We start from the raw sequence: 20,124 nt of genomic DNA, 5'->3' as shown, positions 1-20,124 counted from the left end.
GTGCTCCACCACTGAGCTGCACCCCCAGCCTTCAGGGAGGCTGAGTATCCCCCATGGTCACAAGTACGTGTAACATTCATAATCCTGGCTGGCCAACAGATATGGGCAAGCATGCGTTTCCTAATGACATTTCCTAAACACAAGGACGAGTGCGCAGGTATCCATGCTAAGGCGGGAGAAGCCACAGGTTCCTCTGCATCCCAGCCCCACACGGGCTCTCCTGGTCTTGGGGGTCAGGAGCCCAAGCTCCGTCAACTTCAAGTCACCTCTGGTCCCACCAGGCAAGGATGGGGAGGGTGACGGCCTGCAGACTCCAGCCATTGTGTGCAGGATGAATAATCATTCAAGATGGGCAGCAAGGCAGGGAGAGCAGACCGAGGTTCTAGGGGAAACCTAGATCTATCCCCGCAGCACTTTTAAAGCTTCAGGTCAGAAAAGATCTCTGTGTGTATATCTTGCCAAATAAATGCCACCTCATAACCTTTTCTTTATTTTATTCTGTGGTGCTGGGGATGGAACCCAGGGCCTTGTGCCTGCTAGGCAAGCACTCCCCCACTGAACCACATCCCCGGCCCTTTTTATTTTATTTTTTTAAATTTTGAGACAAGGTCTTGCTAAGTTGCTGAGGCTGCCCTCCAACTTGTGATCCTCCTGCCTCAGCCTCCTAAGCAGCTGGGTTTACATTCAGCTGTTTATGAATTTCTTTTACAGAAATCATTTACATACAATAAACTGCACAGATCTAAAGTCCGCCAGTTTTGATGATTATGTCCAGATGCAGCGACTCCTTGTGAAGGGCTGGATGTCAGGGACCTTGGTTTCTCTACCCACTGCATTCTTGCTTTTGGTTCCTCTTGAAACAATGTTGCAGTCATCCTCTTGGTATCTGTTTCTCTTAGCACTTCCTCAAGGGCATCTGTGTCTCCCGTGCCTTCCTGGGAGGTCATCTTTTGCTGGTTATTCTGCAGCAAGACCTGCCCTTCACAGGCTGGTCCTTCCAGGTGGAGCTCAGTAGACGGGGACTCTCTGCTCCCTCCCAGCGCCTACTAGGGAACTTAGACTTAAACAAGGTCATAGATGCCGGGCGCTGAGGTGCATGCCTGTCGACCCAGCGGCTTGAGAGGCTGAGGCAGGAGGATTGCAAGTTCCAGGCCAGCCTGGGCAACTTGCCTCAAATGAAAGTTTGAAAAGAGCTGGGGATGTAGCTCAGCGACAGAACACTTGCCTGGTATGTGTGAGACTCTGGGTTCCATCCGCCCCCTCCAAAAAAAACTAACACACAAAGAAAATAGTCACTAAGTGTTAAAACCATTGTCAGCAGACGGAGATGCTGAGATGGGAAAGCACCGACCTGGGCTGGGGATCCCTGCTTTATCCCAGGTGGTCCCAGAGGACCCCACCCTGAAGAGGGCTGCCTTATTTCCATGCTGCTCAGTGACCCAAAGAGGTGATGCCCGGCTCGCTCAGCTGAGAGGGTTTTTTTCCCAAAGCATGAGTCATCCTGTTGAGGTGGAGCTGGGGACACTGGCCAGCCCATGGGGAGGTGGAAGGGCACCCCTGGCCAGGAGAACAGCAGGGCAGCGGCAGGGCGGCAGGAGGCTGCACGGTCTATTCTGGCAGCTGGTGTCTGGATGCCGCTTGGGCTGGGAGCCCTGGCAGCCTCCCCAGGGACAGGCGAGCTGGCCACGGGCGTGAGTCAGCAGGACCGCCCAAGAGGCCCTGGGGCCGCCCCCAGGATCTTGGTCCCAGCCCCAGCCTCACACAGGCCCCCACATCCCAGAGGTGCCCCCGGTACCCCCTTCAGGTCTTCACCCAAACCTGGCCTCCTCAGACGGGCCTCCCTGACTCCACGTATCTGAAATTGCAAGCTCAGGGGCTCTGAAGGCTCCACGGCCCCCAGGGCTGTCACCTTCCAGGGACCACTCTAAATCATTACGGGTGACCTCCGGCAGGGGCTTCCATCTATTGTTCTGGCCCTTGCCTAGTGCCACTGTGTCCACACGGCGACGACAGCCTGAGAAATATTTGTGAGATGAGCAAATGGATTTGCCTCCGTGGCAGACAGAAAGGCCTGAAGCTCTCTTGGGGCACTAGACTGGGAGGTCCCTGGAACAGAGGCCCCTGTGTCACTCCCCACCCCCGTGACACCTCCTTCTCCAAATGAAACCAGAGAGGGCGTGAGATTGCCCCATGGCTGGTGGGGCGGTCATGCAGGTGGGGGGTGGCTCGTGGGTACATCCCTGGGCGGCCAGGAGGGACGCTGGCCTGCCAGACGTTTCATGGTAATAATGAGTGTTAAGTATTTATGCGAACGAGGCTCTGAAACGTGTAATTACACAGGCCAGGCGTGGCGGTGCCACATGCCTGTCCTCCCAGTGACTCTGGAGGTTAAGGCAGGAGGATCAACAGTTTGAGACCAGCCTTGGCAACTTCGCAAGGTCCTGTCTCAAGATAAAAAATTAAGACTGGGGCTGAAGGTCAGTGATAGAGTACCCCTGGGCTCCATCCCCAGGCTCACAAATGGTAATTAAAAAATCATGATGTTCACACAATCAAGTCAACCTTTGGGCTGGGGACAGCGGCTCAGGAGGCTGAGGAGGAGGATCTCAAGTTCAGAGCCAGCCTCAGCAATTTTGCAAAGCCCTAAGCCACTCAGTGAGACCCTGTCTCTAAATGAAATATATAAAAAAAGGTCTGGGCATGTGGCTCAGGGGTTAAGCCTTCTGGGTTCGATCCCTAGTACAAAAAATTACAATAATTAATTTGAAAAAAAAAAATGGAATTTGGGGGGAAAGTGTCTTGTTTTTATTGTTTTAATTCAAGTATGGACTTGACCAGAGCCAGGGGCCAGAACTGTTCGGTTGCCCCAGGCCATGCCCCCCAGCTGCCCTTTGGGGAGAGACCCTTCCCGTGGGGGCCCCCCCACAGACGAGGACGGTCCCCTGCCCGCTCGCGCGCGGTTGTGTCTCTGAGTTCCCTGGTTTATCTGTTTCCTGATGCTGTTGTGAGAATTTCCCCAAAACCAAATGGCTGACCACGTCCCAGGGCCTTCTCACCGGCCTGGAGGTCAAGTCCAGGAGGATTTCCCGGGCCGGAATCCATGTGCCACCAGGGCTGTCCCTGCGAGGCTCCAGGGAGGATCCCGGCCTCCAGAGGCCAGCTGTTCCCGGCCTCGGCTGGAGGCCGCTCCCTCCTCCACAGGGCCAGCCGCCACCTCTGGCCTCCGACTCCGGGCTTCCCATCTGCTCTCCTGGTGAGGACCATGAGCACCCCACCCCATAGCCCAGGGTCGCCTCCCCATCCCAAGATCCCTGGCGCGATGCCTCAGCCAAGTCCCTGTCACCAGGCAATGGAACCCACCCGGGGTCTGGGGACCAGGGCGCGGGGCCTGTGGGGCCACAGTCAAGGTGAGGAAGGGCGCCTGCGGTCTCCCCTCCGCCGCTGGGGGGCGCTGCGGAACGGCGGTGCCTCTGGGTGTCCATGGTCCCACTCGGGGCTCCCCCGCGTCCTGGTGGCCAGGAGCGGGTGAAAGTGGGAACAGGTTTCCTGTTGTCTTGGGTCAAGCCCCAGGAGGCAGAAACGGCTCTGAAAGCCTTGCTCCTACTGGGATATTTGACTGCGTCTATAAATATCTGTGATGTAAAGTGCGGAACAGAGGCAACCGCGCAGGTGACGCCAGGCCGGGACTGCTGGCCAGGGGGACTGAGGACAGACGGGCTGCTGCCCCTAACCAGCCCCTGCCCCTGCCCGGAGGAGTGCCCAGGAGGAGCCCGGGAAGAGGCCCAGGCAGACACCCCTGGCACGAAGCTGTTTAGGGTGTGCATTTGGGGACACACGCTGGGGCTCCAGTCCCGGTCTGCTCTCTGCTGCTGTGTGACGTTAGCCACGAACAGAGAGGCTGAGAGAAGAGAGGCGTTTCGGTCTCGCAGGCGGTGGGCGCAGGTGCGGGCAGCATCTCTGATTCCTTCAACAGCCTCCTCTGGGCGGGGCTCTGTGGGCCGAGAAGGCCGACCCCGAGGAAAACGAGTGCTTAGCAAGCCCTGGGCTGGTGCGGCCGCGGGCAGGGAAGTGGGCAGGGGGCTGCCTAGGCACCGCGTCGCTGTCTCTGTTCAGAGAATAAATGCTCCAAGGGCCAGAGCTCCCTGAGCATCTGTACCAAGCCACAGTGGAAAATTCCACCCCCCCCACCAAGTCCAAATCATTGCACACAATGACCTCCCGGCTATGCACACAAAGGTGCCCGTGACCCAGGGGAATTTCGAATTTTGTGTGTAGGCTTGGATCCCCTCCCAACAGCTCTCGTTACAGTGCAGATGCAAATACTTCAAAATCCAAAGAAAAAGTCTGGATCTGGGTCTCCTCCGAAAGCCACGCGTGGGTGCCACTGCAGTCAGGGTGGTCAGGGAGCCTCGTGGACAGGGGCAACAGCAGAGCAAAGGCTTAAAACTAGCGGGGTGAACGGAAGGAAAAGGGGACAACGAGTGCAAAGGCCCTGTGGCCGGCCTGTGCTTGAAGTGTGGGATGAACGGGGAGGTGTGGCTGCAGCCGTGAGCTGGCGACAGGGCAGCCAGCGGAACAGAGGCAACTGCTTCTGTTTGAGTGACATGGAGACTCAGGAGAGTTTGCGGGGAGGACGCAGGTTCTAACCAGAACCTCTGGCTGCCACGTGGAGAGAATTGACTGGGGGTCTGGGGCGGAAACGGGGAGACTCCTGGGCTCAAGTGAGCCTCCTGCCTTGGCCTCCCCAGCAGCCAGGACCCCTGCCTGGCTCTGCTGACCCTTTTTGATTTATTTTGAGCCAGGTTCTCACCTAGGTGCTGAGGCTGGCCTTGCACTGGCAGTCCTTCTGCCTGGGCCTCCCTAGCCCCTGGGATCACAGTGCGCCACTGTGCCCAGCTCTGCTCGGGTCTTGCTGGGTGGCGTTGGCTGATTGCTAGCCCTCCCTGAACCTGCATCTCTGCTCCTCTGTGGCACGGAAACCCGTGCAGACAGCCCAGTTTCACCCCATGGGTGCCAGGACAATTATTGACTCAGGTGCCGGTTGCCTGAGCTCGGCAGGTAGGCGCGGTGGAGAGGTGTGGACGCCGTGGCCTGAGTTTGGGGAGCCCTTCCCCGCCCACACACCCAGGGCTGAGAGCCACAGGGACAGACAGGGATGTCAGAGCCCCCGGGCCCCTTCGCCTGCCCCCGGGAGCCCCTCCATTCATCCATTCCAACCTGGCCAAGTCCCGGCCTGGCCCTGTGGGTGCCCCCTGGAATCCAGGGGGCTGTGGCTCATACGGAAGTGGGGGGTAGGGCACCTTGTACCAATGCAGTGACCTGTTCAGTTTCGGGGTCCTGAAGGCCTGGTGGCCCTGAGTTTTCCCCTCCTGCAGGTGGGCAGGAGACGGCCCCGGCCGAGCCCCGGTGAGACCAAAGGCTGAGACAGGCCCCCAGAGCCTCGTTGCCTAGTGTGATCAGGAGCTCAGGGCTCAACACCAGCCGCCTAGATCCTCAGGTAGGATCCTCTAGTGGGACCTGACAGCAGAGGTCACCGTCGTCCTCGGGGAAACTGAGACTCCAGTTGTCGAGCCGGGCCTGGGCCAGGCGCTTGGCTGCCCATCTGCCTGGGAACCACGGCTTGGCCCCACCCCCGCGGCTCTCTCCGCCTGGCCACTGGTGACACCACTGCTCCGCTCCCCACGCTCAACCTGCGGGCTGACTGATGACATCAGGGACAAATAATGACCGCTTCCTGAAGGCAAGCCAGGAGTCAGGCCTTATTCTAACCATTTGTGCTCCCTCCTGCCATCCTTATTTTTTTTAATTTAGGAAACTTTGACGCTGTGCTTTGTCCATGCCAGGTCCGGTCTGAAGCCTTTCACGGGCTTGCAACGACCCTGTGAGGTGACCACGATTGTTATTTCCGTCATATGAATGAAAAAAAAACAGGCACAGAGAGGTTAGGTGACTTGCTCAAAGCCACACAGCTGGCGGGAGATGGAGTTCAGACCCACACAGTCTGCACTGGGGTGAATGCCACCCACCCATACGCTTGGCTCCTTCTCTTACCCCTGCTGTAGCTGTGGGGAAACTGAGGCACGGGGAGATTTTTGTTTGTTTGTTTGAGCATCTGGCCGCAGCTCAGTTAGAAAACGGCAAACCCGGAGGCTCAGCCTGCAGGATCCAGCTCCAGAACCACGTTGACACCCGGGCCCTGACCCTGGGGGTGACCAGCCCACCCCCATCCCTCAGCCTTCCGCCAGCAAAGCTCGCCCCCCCCCTTCCCGAGCCCCTCAGACACTGCCGTTTGGAAACCCTGGCTGAGCTGGGCACCCCGGGCCCCCGCGAGGCCTCCTGTGACCCTGCCTGGTGCCAGGTCCCAGCAGGCCCTTCCCTCTGGTGGAGCCGCTGAGCCTCCGAGGCCTGGGGCAGGAAGGCGGGAGCCCCCAGGCGCCTTGGTTTGCTCGTCCAGCAGCTGGACCCGTGAGGAGGGGCGAGCAGAGAGGGCCCCGCAAACCAGCGCTTGGACCCCACTGGGGCCGAGTCACCGTCAGCCCCTTTCCACTGGAGCAGAAGGAGCTTCCTCCCCGGTATCTCTTCCACTCTCCGCTCGCGGAATACTTCTCCAAAGGGAACCTCACAGGGGGCTCGTGTCAGCAAGGCTCAGCCCACGGCGCAGTGAATTTGCAACGTGGGTGGAGGGGCCCCCAGCCGCCTGTTCCCTGTCCCCCCCAAGGAGCGCCGCCCTCCAGCCTCCACCGCCCATAGATGGCCTTTGCCCCGTTCTGAATTTTTTGTGGTTGGACCCCTGCAGTGTGGAGTCCGGGGTGTTGTGCCCTGGTGTGGCATTACGTTCCTGAGTCTCGTCTGTGCCGCAGAACCAAGCCCTCTTTACCTCAAAGTCTGCTCTGAGGTAAGATTCACAGACAATGTGCTGTGGTGCCCCTTCTGGGCTGCCCCACCGTCTCTGGTTTTAGTTACCCTTGATCCACTTTGGTCCAAACACAGTAAATGGAAGGTTCCAGATGTAACAGTGCATACGTTTTAAGTTATACACACCCTTCTCTGCACCATGATGAAATTTCTCGCGGTCCTGATCCATCCCGCCTGAGACATGCATCATCTTTTTGTCCAGTGTTTCCACTCTGTATATGGCGCCTGCCCGTTACTATCAGATCACCTGCTGCTGTACAGCCATTCTTGTGTGCAGATGTGGGTACTGTCTGAAGTTTCAGGCAGCGGGGGTCTTGGAAGCCCCCTGCAGACTGCTGCCTACAGATCAGGGGGAATACTCTCATCTATTTACACACGTGAATTCTTAAGGTTCAGTATATCATCCTGCGTGTGCTGTAGAGGGAGATGCATTGGAGGAAACAGTGTGGTGGGAAGACTGGGCCAGTCCTGGGTTTGTGGGGCCTGAATCCTAGTCCATGTCGAGAGCACCCCCTGAAAAAATAAATCAGAATTGCTTCCTGTGACTGCATCTTTAGGTGGGTGGAATGTTCACTGCAAATGAGAAAAGAAATCACAGGGAAGTACTTCCTTTGGGAAGCCAACAGATTCCCATCAATATCCCAGAAAAGTCACAGACGGTGGCTGAACCCACTTCCCACCACGGGCTCAGGTCCTGGCACGAGGCGTGTGGTGACCTAGCTGTGTCCCCCGCCTTCCTGTCCCTCACCCACCGTCAAGAAGCTCCACACCTGGGCACAGAGGAGGGAGAGCCCTGCTCAGCCGCGCCTTCCCCAGCCCCGTCACCGTCCCTCTCCCCAGGCTCAGACACCCTGGGGGAGGTCCAGGCGGACCGGACTGGGGACTGACCAGTTGCCCTTAAAACTTCTCCTTTGGGCCCCTTTGGCTGCTGGAACCTGTCGCCTGGGAGGCTGGGAAAGCAGCACAGGTCTCTTTACTCTCACGTTGTGCCTGTTGAGCTGGAGCAGGGGCGGGCAGGGCGCCTGCCTCGGGAAGCCTCCGCCCCACTCTGCAGGCTGTGTCGAGCACTCTGTGTCCTGCCCGCTGTGTGGCTTTGAGCAAGCCACACTCCTTCTCTGTGCCCGGCTCTCTTCACTCATACCGTGGGAGTGATACTAGTCAGGACACCAGAGGGCTGCCGCTCTGCCTGGTGACCGCCATCTCCCTCTCCTCCCACAGCCAGCCGGTCTCGGGCGAATACTTCAGATACAAGGGCATCCTCTTCCCCGTGGGCCTCTACTCCCCGGAGAGCATCAGCCAAGCCGAGAACACCTCCAATGTGCGCGACGACGACATCTTCATCATCACCTACCCCAAGTCAGGTACCCGTGGGGCTGGGGCGGGGCCAGGAGAGCAGGCGGGAAGGGACCTAGGATACCGGGTCCCCCAGGAGGGGACAGGGAAAGAGCCACCTGGATGAATCTGGCCTCTGCACTTCCAGCCTCCTGCGGAAGCAGCCTTCCCAGACACCACAGGCGGGCTCCCTCCCCGGGGCAGGCTTCTCCCCTGCTGAAATCAGGCTCCCTCTGGACCTTGACCTTCATAGCATTTATTACTACCAACTACTGCATCTTTTTTTTTTTGGGGGGGGGGTACCAGGGACTGAATCCAGTAAGCCACATCCCCAGCCTTGTTTTATATTTTATTTCAGGGTCTCACTGAGTCGTTGAGGCTGGCCTTGAACTTTTGATCCTCCTGCCTCAGCCTCCCGAGCCTCTGGGATTACAGGCGTGCGCCGCCACCCCTGGCTCATTAAAAAAAAAAAAAAAAAAAAAATTATTGATTAGTCTCTGGTTTCTCCACTTTGTCTGTCTGTCTTTTTGATACTGGGGATTGAGCTCAGAGGTGCTTTACCAATAAGCCAAAAATCCCGGCCTTTTATGTGGTTTGATTTTGAGATAGGGCCTGGCTAAATTGCTGAGGCTAGCCTTGAACTTGAAATCCTCCTGCCCCAGCCTCGCGAGCCTCTGGGGTCACAGGTGTGCGCCAGCAAGCACAGTTCCGTTTTCCTGGAGCGGTGCTCGAGTCTGAGTCTCTAAACTGACAGGGTTGACTACTATTTTCAGAAAACTTTGAGGATTTTCATGATGTAACTTCACCCTTTTAAACATAAAGCCCCCTCCCCTTCCCATGTCACTTCCTTTTTTTCTGATTGTGGTTCCAGGGCTGAAACCAGGGCCTTGCACAAAGCGCCCTGCTCAAACCCAGGACGCGCTCACCACCGGGCTGCCACCGCGGCCCCAGCCCGGGGTCTGGGCGTGCGCGTGGAGCAGTTCTGAAATATAGTCCACTCTCCATGCGACTCGCCCGCTGAGCGCACACCGCCCGGGCTTTGGCAGTCACAGAGCTGAGCCTCCACCCCGCAGTCCAATCCTGGGCCTCCCGAGGCGCCCGCCCTGCCCCAGGCCCAGCACCCAGAGTCCACTCCCCATCTCCAGGACTGGCCTGCTCCAGGCGTTCCCTGTGTAAGGACTCCTGCCATGAGTAGCTCTGGTGCCTGGCTTCTGTCACTCACGTCGTGACATCCACAGGAGCTTCGTCCCCCTCTCATGTCACTGACACTCCATGGTGGGCGCAGGCCACGTTGTGAGTGGATACCCATCAGCTGAGGGGCGATCGGTCCTTTCCATTCTGGCTGCTGTGGATGACGCCCCCTGGTCATCTGCACGCAGATCCATGTGGACGTGGTTTTCAGTTCTGTGGAGTTCTGAGACTGGACGGACCCAACCTTCATACAACTATCAGCACAACCACAGAGGCTGGCCCGGTGGCCCATGCCTGCAATCCCAGCAGCTCGGGAGGCGGAGGCAGGAGGATGGCAAGTTCAAGGCCAGCCTCAGCAACTTAGCGAGGCCCTCAGCAACTTAGCTAGATCCTGTCTCAAAATAAAAAATTTAAAGGGTTGGGGATGTGGCTCAGTGATTAAGCACCCTGGGTCCCCCCCCACCAAAAAAAAAAAAAAAAGATACAGAAGAATACACCCAACTGCCCACATCCCCTGTAGCCTTTGGTCATTAACTCCTCCCTCCACCCTACCCCCTGGCAACCAGTGATCACCTGGTACCCTATGGTCTGGCCCTTTCTTAAATGTCACCTAGATGGAGTCACGTGGCATGCAGCTTTTGAGACGAAGGACAGACTTATTCCACTCCCCATGATGCACTTTGGGTTGTCAGAGTGGTGCTGAGGCCGTGGGTTACGGGCTGTAGGGACAGGCCACGGCCTGTCTGGGGTCAGTTCCTCCAGGGTGAGTAGGAGACAGCTTCTAGGAAGCTCTGTGGACAGGTCTGTGATGGAATAGTTCCCACTTATCTTGGGTAAATACTCAGGTGTGCGATTGCTGGCTCTGTGGCCCCCAGGCTGCCGGGTGCCCCTTGCCAGGCCCTAAGGACTCAGTGAGCCTCTGTCCCAAAGTAAAACAGAGAAAAAGGCTGGGGATGTGGCTCGGTGGCTAGGCGCCCCTGGGTTCAATCCCTGCTACCAAAATAACCCCCCAAAAAACAGCGGACGGTTCTCCCCAGGGGCTTTGCCACTTTGCCTGCTGCCAGCAATGGCACCGGGTCCCCTGCCCTGCATCCTGCCGGCTCACCGCCACCAGGGGTTTCCAGCGGTTTGCTAGGTGCCGACTGATGTTCGATGACGTCAGCGCTGTCTGGCCGTCCTCTGTCCTCGGAGGCACAGGGTCTGTTCCAGTCTCTCCTCCTCTTAGTGGGCTGTTTGTTTTCTCATCGTGGAGTTCCTAGACATTTCTTTTACAGTCCTTGGGGGAACCCTCGATCAGATCCGCGTCTGGAAGCCTCCTCCTGGCCGCGGCTGCCTGAGCGCTCTCTCCTCAGAGCGTAAGAGCAGAGATTCTTCATCTGGATGAGATCCAATTTGTCACTTTGTCCTTTGACGGATCTGCTTCTGTCGTAGCTAAGAAATCTGTGTTTAACCCATGACCACAAAGACATGTCTTCTGTTTCTTCTTCTAGAAACTTTACGGGTTTAAATTGCACATTTAAATCTGTGATCCACTTGGAGCTGGATGTTATCCGTGGTATCAGGTAGAGATCGAGGTTCTTTATTGGTGTATGAGGTCCAGACATTCTGTGTGGTTTTATATAGAGATTTAAAACGCATTGACTTCTCCTCAGTCCTGTCACCTGTAGATAGCATCACACTCACTCTTCCTTTTGAGATAGTGCTGGGGGTGGACCCAGGGCCTCACACATGCTGGGCAAGTGCTCTACAACCACAATACACTCCCAGCCCACCCTCTTTAAAAAAAAAAAAATTCTTTGAGATGGTTTTCTCAAAGTTGTGGAGGTTGGCCTCAGACTTGCAATCTTCCTGCCTCGGCCTCCCAAGTTGCTGGGATTACGTCATGCCCGACCCCAGCTGTTTTTTTGTTTTTTTTTTCTTTAACAGTTCCGCAGTATTTCACAACACGGACATACAATCATTCTTGTTTAACCATTTGCTTAAGGATAAACAGTAATTTTTTTTTGTACTTTTTAATCTTTTCCTTTTATTTGTTTATTTGGTACTGGGGATTGAACCCAGAGGTACTCTACCACTAAGCCACACCCCAGCCTGAGCACGTTATAGTTTTGTTTTTTTTAAAACTATTCATATTTCCTTTTCTAGAATGATCTCTGGTACCCGCCCCCCCCTCAATTGAACTCTTGGTCTTTCATTGTTTTATAGGAGCTCTTTATATATTAGTGGACTTAATTCTTCGTGGAGACTGAATTATAAATATGTTCCCCAGTTGTTCTTTTTACTTTCATCATAATCTTTCTATGCATATCTTTAAAATTATGTATCAAGTTTTGCTTTCTCTGGTTGACTTCCTAATTTAGGATCTCTTTGGATTCATGGCTCATCGTTATGATCATGATCACGGGGTTTTTGTTTCTTTGTATTTTAAGACAAGGGCTCACTCTGTTACCCAGGCTGGCCTGGAACTCCTGGGCTCAAGGGATCCTCCTGCCTCAGCCTCCTGAGCAGCTAGCTAGGAGGAAAGACAGGCTCCACCACCACTGTGCCTGGCTGATTGTGGTTTCAATGTGGTGGACCACAGTCATCGGGATCACGGGTGGAGGCTTGGATCTTTTTTGGTGCTTTAAGGTCACAGCAACACTCCATGATGAAACACTTGTCCCTTGGTTATTCCTACCTTAGAAAATGTGGGAAAGTTCTAGAACGTCTCTAAGGCCTTACTTTTCCCATCTCCAGTTTCTTTATTTTCCCCTATAATGACAACAGGACTTATGTGTATCAGCTAGGGTATACGTTAAGCTGCTGTAACAAAGAGACCCCAAGAAATAACCAGGATTTTCTCCCCGATAACAGTTCAGCTAGGTGGACATTTGAGCAGGCAAGTAACTCCATTCTAAGAAGTCAGAAAGACTGAGAATGCCCTTCTAGCTTCGTGGCTTCTAAAATGGTGTCGTCCTCTTTGGCAACACCACTTCCAGAGTCCTGTCGGCAAAGGGAAAAGGGAAGACAAAAGGGGAAAGGGTATGGAGGACAAGCAGCTCCTCTTAAAGGCAGGGCCCAGAAAGTGCTGTCACCTCTACTCACGGCTCATAGGCCACAGCTTAGTCACGTGACCACGCCCAGCTGCAAAGGATTCTGGGGGCTGTAGTTTCTGGGTGAATGCCAGAGTGCTCAATGAACCTTAAATATTCTGATACTATCACCAGGAGGGGAAAATGAACTGTGAAGACACTTGGCATCAACTAAACCACCTCACACGGGTGCATCAGTCAGCCGCAGACAGGAGACTGAAACCACCCAGTCATTTGGACAGGAGAGGCTTAATGCAAAGAAGGATTTAAGGGCCATTGGGGTGGCTTTTTAGAAATTAAGAAGTATTGGCAAGGATGGGGAAAAATTGGTTGGAGCCTGGTGCACTGTGAGTGGGAGGGTAAAATGGTACAGCCACTATGGAAAACGCTCTGGTGCTTCCTAAAAAGAAAAATTAAACATAGAATTATCATATAGCCCACAAGGTCACTTTTTGATATATACTCAAAAACAAAAAAAATCAGAGGGCAGGGACTCAAGTAGATATTGGCCTGACGATGTTCACGGCCACATCATTCAGAATGACCAGAAAGTGGAAACAACCCAATGTCCACCAAAGACCGAGTCCCTCATTCAGCCTTTAAAGAAGAGGAAAATCCTGGTACATGTCATTAACTCACATGAACCATCAGACGCTGTGCCAAGAAGCCAGACACATGGGTCCACTCACAGAGGCACATTCCAGGGTGGGTGCCAGGGGGTGAGGGACCGTGGGAGGTGGACGTGGGCTGAGAGTCCAGAGTTTCCATTCTGCACATGACCGCTGTGGCGGTGGGTGGCCTAAGGGTTGCCCAGGGATGTGATTTTACTTCACGCCACTGTACAGCTAACCTTAAAATGGTTCGGTGGTTTGCATTATTCAGAGGGAGACTTAGCAGCCTGTAGCAGGGGCTTCCACTACAATAGGCTAGAGACTCAGAAGGACTCAGGAGCAGCTAACCGCAGCAAGCCACTGGTTCCAGGGCAGGACTAAGCCCCAGGGAATCTGGAAGAGGGACTCCCCCTCCCCCAGCTAAGATTCGACTTTCACCAGAGCTGACATTTCCTGGGGGGGGAGGAGACAAGTGTCACTGGGTGTCCGCCACAGGGCTGATGGCTGGTGACCACAAGATCCACAAGATCAGATCTGTGAATCCACAAGATCCTCGAGAGGAGCCGGTGAGGCCCGTGGGTGGCTGCTGCGTTCCTCCAGCGCCCTCTACTGGCAAAGCCGGGCCCAGCCAGCAGGGAGGGCGAGGGGTTCCCAGGGTCCAGCTCCAACATCACCGCCAGGCGCTTGGAGAAGCAGCAGACCACATGCAGATGATGGTCGCAGGGGTGGTGGTTGGAATCCGAGTCAGTGGAACCCTAATCATAGGCTGTTGTGGGCAGGAGTATAATTGTTCATCGCTCTGCTGTGCTCTTCTGCCCTCTGAGCCCATCTGCACCCCACTGATGGGGGGCTGCCTATACCTAGGGTCCTGGGGCTCACAACAAGGCAGCGGAATAAGCAGATCGGATACCCAGGCACCATGGACTCAATTCCAGCTTAAAGGGGGGTTTGCTGCTCTGCCACCAAAGCCTAGGTATGTCAGTGGCTGAACCCCATAATTTATTTCTTGTTCTCGCAAACCCCAGAGCCGTTGGGTGGATGGGGGGAGGGAAATCCACGCTGCCGTGGCCATCTGGCGCCTGCCATCCCTGGAGTCTCTGTGACCAGCCGGCAGAGAGTTGGTGTTTGGGGGCCAGGCCTGGAAATGGCTGCAGAGGTGGCCGCCTGGCCAGACAGACAGTCCTGGCCAGACAGACAGTCATATGGCCCCACACAGAGACCAGAAAATACAGTCCCAGCAGGAAAGTGGACCAGGACTGGGCAGCCAGAGGCCATCTGTGCCACATGGCGCTGCCCAGCCCCACCACCTGGAACCAGTGGCTTTGTTTCTTTTGAGGCCGAATTTCCTGCTCTGAAGATGAGGCCGCTCAACCCGGCTCTTCCCACGGTGGCGGAGCACTCCGTCGACCTTGTGGCCATGGCCCTGACCGTGTCCCACCCCTGACGGCGCTGCCCGTCTCTCCCAACAGGCACCACTTGGATGATCGAGATCCTCAGCTTGATCCTGAAGAACGGGGACCCCTCCTGGATCCGCTCGGTGCCCATCTGGGAGCGCGCGCCCTGGTGTGAGACCATCATCAGCGCCTTCACCCTCCAGGACCAGACCAGCCCCCGCCTGCTGAGCTCCCACCTCCCCATCCAGCTCTTTCCCAAGGCCTTCTTCAGCACCAAGGCCAAGGTGGGGGGCGTGGGAGGGGAGGAGGGCAGGAAGAGGGAGCAGGATCGGCAGATCCGTTCAGCACCTGTGTGCTGAGCACCTACTGTGCGTGTGGCCCTGACCTGGCACAGTAGTAAACAGACAGGGGAGAGCGGGCACAAAGGCCCTGTGTGTGTGTGTGTGGGGGGGGGGGTGGCTGGAAACAAGTGGATGAGGGGCAGAGGGACCAGGGGGCAGGGCCATGAGAGCCCCCTGAGGATTTAGGAGGGTGGTGGTCAGGCCTGGGCTGGCTGGCGCCCCCTGGCGGCCAGGTGGGGGACACCGTCAGGGCTAGGGCAGAAGCAGGGAGGCAGAGAGGAAGCAGCCCTGGTGGTTCTGGTGCTGGTGGGAGGTGACAACTGGACCAGGGTGGTGGCCTTGAGGTGACGGAAAGGGACTGGGCTGGAGGTGTGTTGGAGGAGGGAAGGGCCAGGCGGTGCTGACAGATGAGTCAAGGTGACAGCTGAGTGTGATGATACTGCCCCCTGCTGGGCCAGGAGGGAGGTGGGCTCTGCTGGGCCACCCTGGTCCAGGCGGGGACTGCCAGGGGCAAGGAGGTGCGCCGATCTGACACGTCCGTGTGGGACCCCTCTGTCCCATCCTCCCTCAGCCTCCCTGAGCCTTGGTTCCAGCCCCTGTGCGGCTACCAAATCTGCAGCTGCCCAAGTCCCTTTATATAGAAGGGCATTGCGTTTGCACATGACCTGGGCACTTTAAATCATCTATGACAGACAGCCATCGTCCTACTGTGCCACTTAGGGAATAACGAGGGAAAAGCCTGCCCACGTCTAGAACCAACGGGCCCTTTCCTGAATGTTCCGTCAGCGTGCTCATGGCTGTGCAAGCTGCAGATACAGAGCAGGGTCGTGTGGACGGCATTCATTCCCCCCAGCCACGGTGTGTGACGACACCCCACAGTGTCGCCCACCCGGGAGCTCTCCTGAGCCTCCGGTCCAGGCTTTGATGGGGTGTTGGTCCCCTGGATGTCACCTGGCCGGCCTCCGTCTCCAGACCCTGCAGGGATCGGGCTGATACCGCGTGGCCCCGGACACAAATCCCAGGGTCAGCACAGACTTCTGGTGCGGCCTGAGGCCCGAGGCCCCGCGCAGGCAAAGATCCTTATTAATCAAGAAATTCCAAGGCCTTCCTGGCCAGTTCCAGATCTTTCTTTGGGCAAAGTGAACCGTCTACTACACAGGGCCAGGCAGGTGTCCTGGGACGCACCCACCTGACATCAGAAGTCACGCTGGTCTCCATCTAGGGGACCTGGGATTTCTTTCTTGGCACCCACCCCTGATGCCTGTGTCAGTCCCTGAGCGCCTCTGTGGATTCTAAATAAAATACTAAAAAGGGCCGGGATGTGGCTCAGAGGTCAAGTGACCCTGAGTTAATCTCCAGTCTCAAAAAAAAAGAGCAGCAGGTTGTCAGGCTTCAGACGCCAGCCCAGGCGGCTCTGGGCTGGGGTCCCTCGAGCCAACGGGGCTGTAAGCCAGGAGAGCAGGGCTCCGGGGTAGAAAGAGGGTCCAGTGGAGGCTGGAAGGCCAAGGAAGGGGCGGCCAGGGGAACGGAAAAGGGGGCCAGCTTTGTCTCCTGGCCCATGCCCCTGCCCTGAGCGCCCCCGTCCTGAATCCCGCACCTTCTCTCTCCACCTCTTTTCCCTGAGGCCAAACGGTCCCTCCAGCTGGCCCAGAAACAGCTCCTCCCTGTCCCTGGTTGGAAGGAGCGCTCTCATCTCCTGGGGAGTCTGCCCGCATCCTTCCTGCCGCAGGGTCACACGAGGGGCTGGCGGGCAGCAGCCTTGGGTCTGGGGTTCTACCTTTGTGTGACGTCTGTCCCTGTCCTGGCCGTCCGCCTGCAGGTGATCTACCTAAGCAGGAACCCCCGGGACGTGGTGGTCTCCTTCTACCATTACTCCAAGATCGCCAGGCAGCTGAAGGACCCGGGCACGCCCGACCAGTTCCTGGAGAACTTCCTCAAGGGCGAAGGTGAGCCCCGGGCGGAGCAGGGGACCCAGACGGAAGAGGATAAGCAAGAAAGGGACCCTACAGAGTGGGGGAGAGGCCAGGAAGTGAGGCAGAGCGGGAGGCAAGGAGACGGAGGGACGGACAGACAGAGGAGGGACACAGGCAGATGGTCAAGGGCCGCCCACGGTGGGGAGCTGGGGAGGAGTGGGCTAGAGGCAGCTGCAGTGAACTTGGCAGAGGCAGGAGGGTGTCCACTCTGGCGGTGTGTGTGGGGGGTGCCGCGTGCTGAGGTGGAGTTGGTACCTTTGGGACCCCAAGCAGCTGCTGCCCACCCTCACCCCTGCCCCTCTGCCCCCAGTGCAGTTCGGCTCCTGGTTCGACCACATTAAGGGCTGGATTCGGATGCAGGGCAGAGAGAACTTCCTGCTCCTCACCTACGAGGAGTTGCAGCGGGTGAGTCCCCACCTCTGCCTCGCCGGCCCTCTACCCTCCCCACTGTGCCCCAGTGCACCAGGGGATGAAGAACAGAGACCCTGAGCAACTCACAACAGGGCAGTCAAGGGGAGGCCCTGAGGCAAAGGTGACGACACCAAGCCAAGGTCTCAAGGAGGAGAGAGAGACAGAGAGCCATGGAGACGTGGAGGGGGAATAGTGTCCCAGGCAGGGGAATAGCCAGTGCAAAGGCCCTGAGGTTGCTTCTTTTCCTTGATGGGTTCTTAGGAAAACAAAGAGTCTGGGCACAGTGGCTCACACCTGTTACCCCAGTGGTTCAGGAGGCTGAGGCAGGAGAATCTCGAGTTCAAAACCAGCCTCAGCAACATCAAGGCTCTAAGCAACTCAGGGAGACCCTGTCTCTAAATAAAATACAAAAAAGGGCTGGGGGGTGGCTCAGTGGTCGAGTGCCCCTGAGTTCAATTCAATCCCCAGTATCTGCCCCTGCACCCCGATAAAAAAAAACATAGAACAGGAGAGCAAGAGATCCCTGCAGAAGACAAAGCGAAATAGGAAAAGAGAGGGTGGAAGGTGGAGCCGCTGGGAGGACTGCACCTGTCTCTGAGCAGGGGGGAGAGGGCTACTGAGATCAAGGGGAGCTGTGTGGAGCCTGAGGACCGGCAGAGGACACAGTGGAGGAGCAGCCTGGGGGACACACTGGGATCCCAGCTGGACCCCTCCGAGGGCCCTGGGGCAGGCACAGGTCAAGGGGCGCCTGGCCTGGTGCACTCAGGGGTGGCTCCCAGGGGCCAGGCAGGGTGGTGGCTATGGCCCTGGCCAGCTGTCGGACAGATGCTGGGCTTCCAGAACAATCCACAGCCAACAAGCCCAACCATCCAAGCTTCCTTTTTTCTTTTCTTTTTTCTTTTTCTCTGACACTGGGGACGGAACCCGGGGTACTCTACCACTGAGCCACATCCCCGTCCCTTTTTCAAATTATTTTATTCTTAGAATGGGTCTCCCTACGTTGAGTTGCTGAGGCTGGCTTTGAACTCGCCATCCTCCTGCCTCGGCCTCCTGAGCCCCCGGCCTGTTCCGCTCCAGGTCCCTGCCCCAGCCTGCGCTTTCCCGGGTGCACGCTCCACATGCTCCCGGTCCACTCCTTCCTGCTAAGGGTCTGGACTCTGGTGTCCCACAAAGTTGAAGTCCCCTTGAAACTCTCAGCTCGGGCAGGGCTGGGGCTGGGGGCCGAGGGGCGCAGCTCCCTGGCTCCATCCCAGCACCCAAGCCGGCAGCAGCAGCAGGAGCAGAAACGTGTTGGGGCCCAGAAGTCTCACCCTTAAAATGCTGGGGCTCGGGGATTCTGGCACCGGGCACTGTGACCACTGGCCAGGTCCAGCCTCGTGAGCACCGCGTGGACCGCGGTGGAGAGGGCAGACCTGGCCGGGAAACAGAGCGAGTGTCTGCCACTGGGTGCTGAGTCCCAAGGTGACGGCACTTAACCCCCCACAGCAGGGACAAGCCAGGCTACCTGCCTGATGCAGCTTCCCGTGGTCGCCCCACGCGGCCAACCCCCTCCTCTCCGGGGGCGCACAGCCCTCCCCCAGGCTCCCACGGTCATTTCTTTTTTCCATCCGGGTAAATGTCTTTGGATGGAACAGGGGAGGGTGGAAGAGGCGGCCACTGTGAGCACATTGTCCCCGGGTGGGTGGACCCTTTCCATCAAGCTTTGTTCTCCAAACCAAAAGCCAGAGAGCCTAACAGAGCTCCTGGGGTTGGAACTCCTGGGACCCAGCAGTGGTTCCAGCAGACAGAGGCATGGAGGGTCAGGAACAGAGGTGACCTGGACGAGCAGGGCAGTCCAGCCGCAGAGCCACCTGGAGGCGGGCCGCGCAGGGCGCTGAGTATCACGGAAGGCAGTGTGGCAGAGGGGCCTGTGAGCTTCAGACATGAGTCTGAGCTTCTCCCTGGCTGTGTGGCCTTAGACAAGTGTCTTCTCCTCTCTGAGCCTTCATTTACCAACCAGATGATACTTGCCAAGCTGATAACAGGATCAGAAAATGCACATCAGGGGTTTGGACCAGAGCTTGGTGTATACACTAGGTGCTCGTTCTGCAGTGATTTCAATGATCACTGTCCCAAGGAAGGTGATATTCAGAAAGCATCGATGACAGAGGACATTCTGACAGCCCAGTGCCAGGTCTGGAGGGAGGAAAGTATAGGAGGGAAAGTTCTGGAAGGACAGGGTGGGAGGCCTTGGGAGGAGGCTGGGGCAGGACAGCAGAGGCAGAGGGCAGGAGGGACAAGCTGATGACAGGGGTGTAGGGTGAGGGGGACGGCGGGGTGTGGCCAGGCCTGGGAGTCTAGCCCTGTGGCTGGGACACAGAGGGCGCTCCCGAGGGGGCCCAGCAGGTGCTGACCAGGTGCTGCCTGCTTCTGACCCGAGGGAGGATGGGCTCCAAAAGGCCCTGAGCTGACTTCTGACCCGCTGTGACCTCAGGTGCACCCAGCCCCCACTCAGAACCTTCCAAAAACTGCGAGGCCCAACCCCTTGGCCTCGCCTTGGACAGAGGTGGGAAAATAGACAGGGACAAGAGGCACCCGGCCACCCAGGGCCAGGACCTGGCATCCAGCCCGCTGCTGACCCCTCCCCACTCACTCTCCGCTGCTCCCAGGACCTCCAAGGCTCCGTGCAGCGCATCTGTGAGTTCCTGGGCCGGCCGCTGGACGAGGAGGCCCTGGGCTCTGTGGTGGCACACTCGACCTTCGGTGCCATGAAGGCCAATTCCATGTCCAACTACACGCTGCTGCCCACCAGCCTGCTGGACCACCGCCAAGGGGCCTTCCTCCGGAAAGGTGAGGGAGCTCTGGGCTCCGGGATTCAGGCCCCACCAGGCCATCAGATCGCTGTG

At 57.2% G+C, this 20,124-nt stretch overlaps 1 protein-coding gene across 1 annotated transcript in view; it reads left to right on the top strand.

The window, feature by feature from the left end:
• Window positions 1–20,124, top strand: part of Sult2b1 (sulfotransferase family 2B member 1) — a 28,896-nt gene that overhangs the window by 7,239 nt on the left and 1,533 nt on the right. The window contains exons 2-6 of the mRNA XM_026406205.2: window positions 8,134–8,276; window positions 14,590–14,798; window positions 16,675–16,801; window positions 17,139–17,233; window positions 19,888–20,068. Of these exons, the coding sequence (XP_026261990.2) occupies window positions 8,134–8,276; window positions 14,590–14,798; window positions 16,675–16,801; window positions 17,139–17,233; window positions 19,888–20,068 (755 nt within the window). The remainder of the gene's footprint in view (window positions 1–8,133; window positions 8,277–14,589; window positions 14,799–16,674; window positions 16,802–17,138; window positions 17,234–19,887; window positions 20,069–20,124) is intronic.

This window comes from Urocitellus parryii, chromosome 15, assembly GCF_045843805.1.
Source record: "Urocitellus parryii isolate mUroPar1 chromosome 15, mUroPar1.hap1, whole genome shotgun sequence".
Lineage (NCBI taxonomy): Eukaryota > Metazoa > Chordata > Mammalia > Rodentia > Sciuridae > Urocitellus > Urocitellus parryii.
The sequence above is the reverse complement of the archived record's forward strand: the minus strand, read 5'-3'. Positions and strand labels throughout refer to the sequence as shown.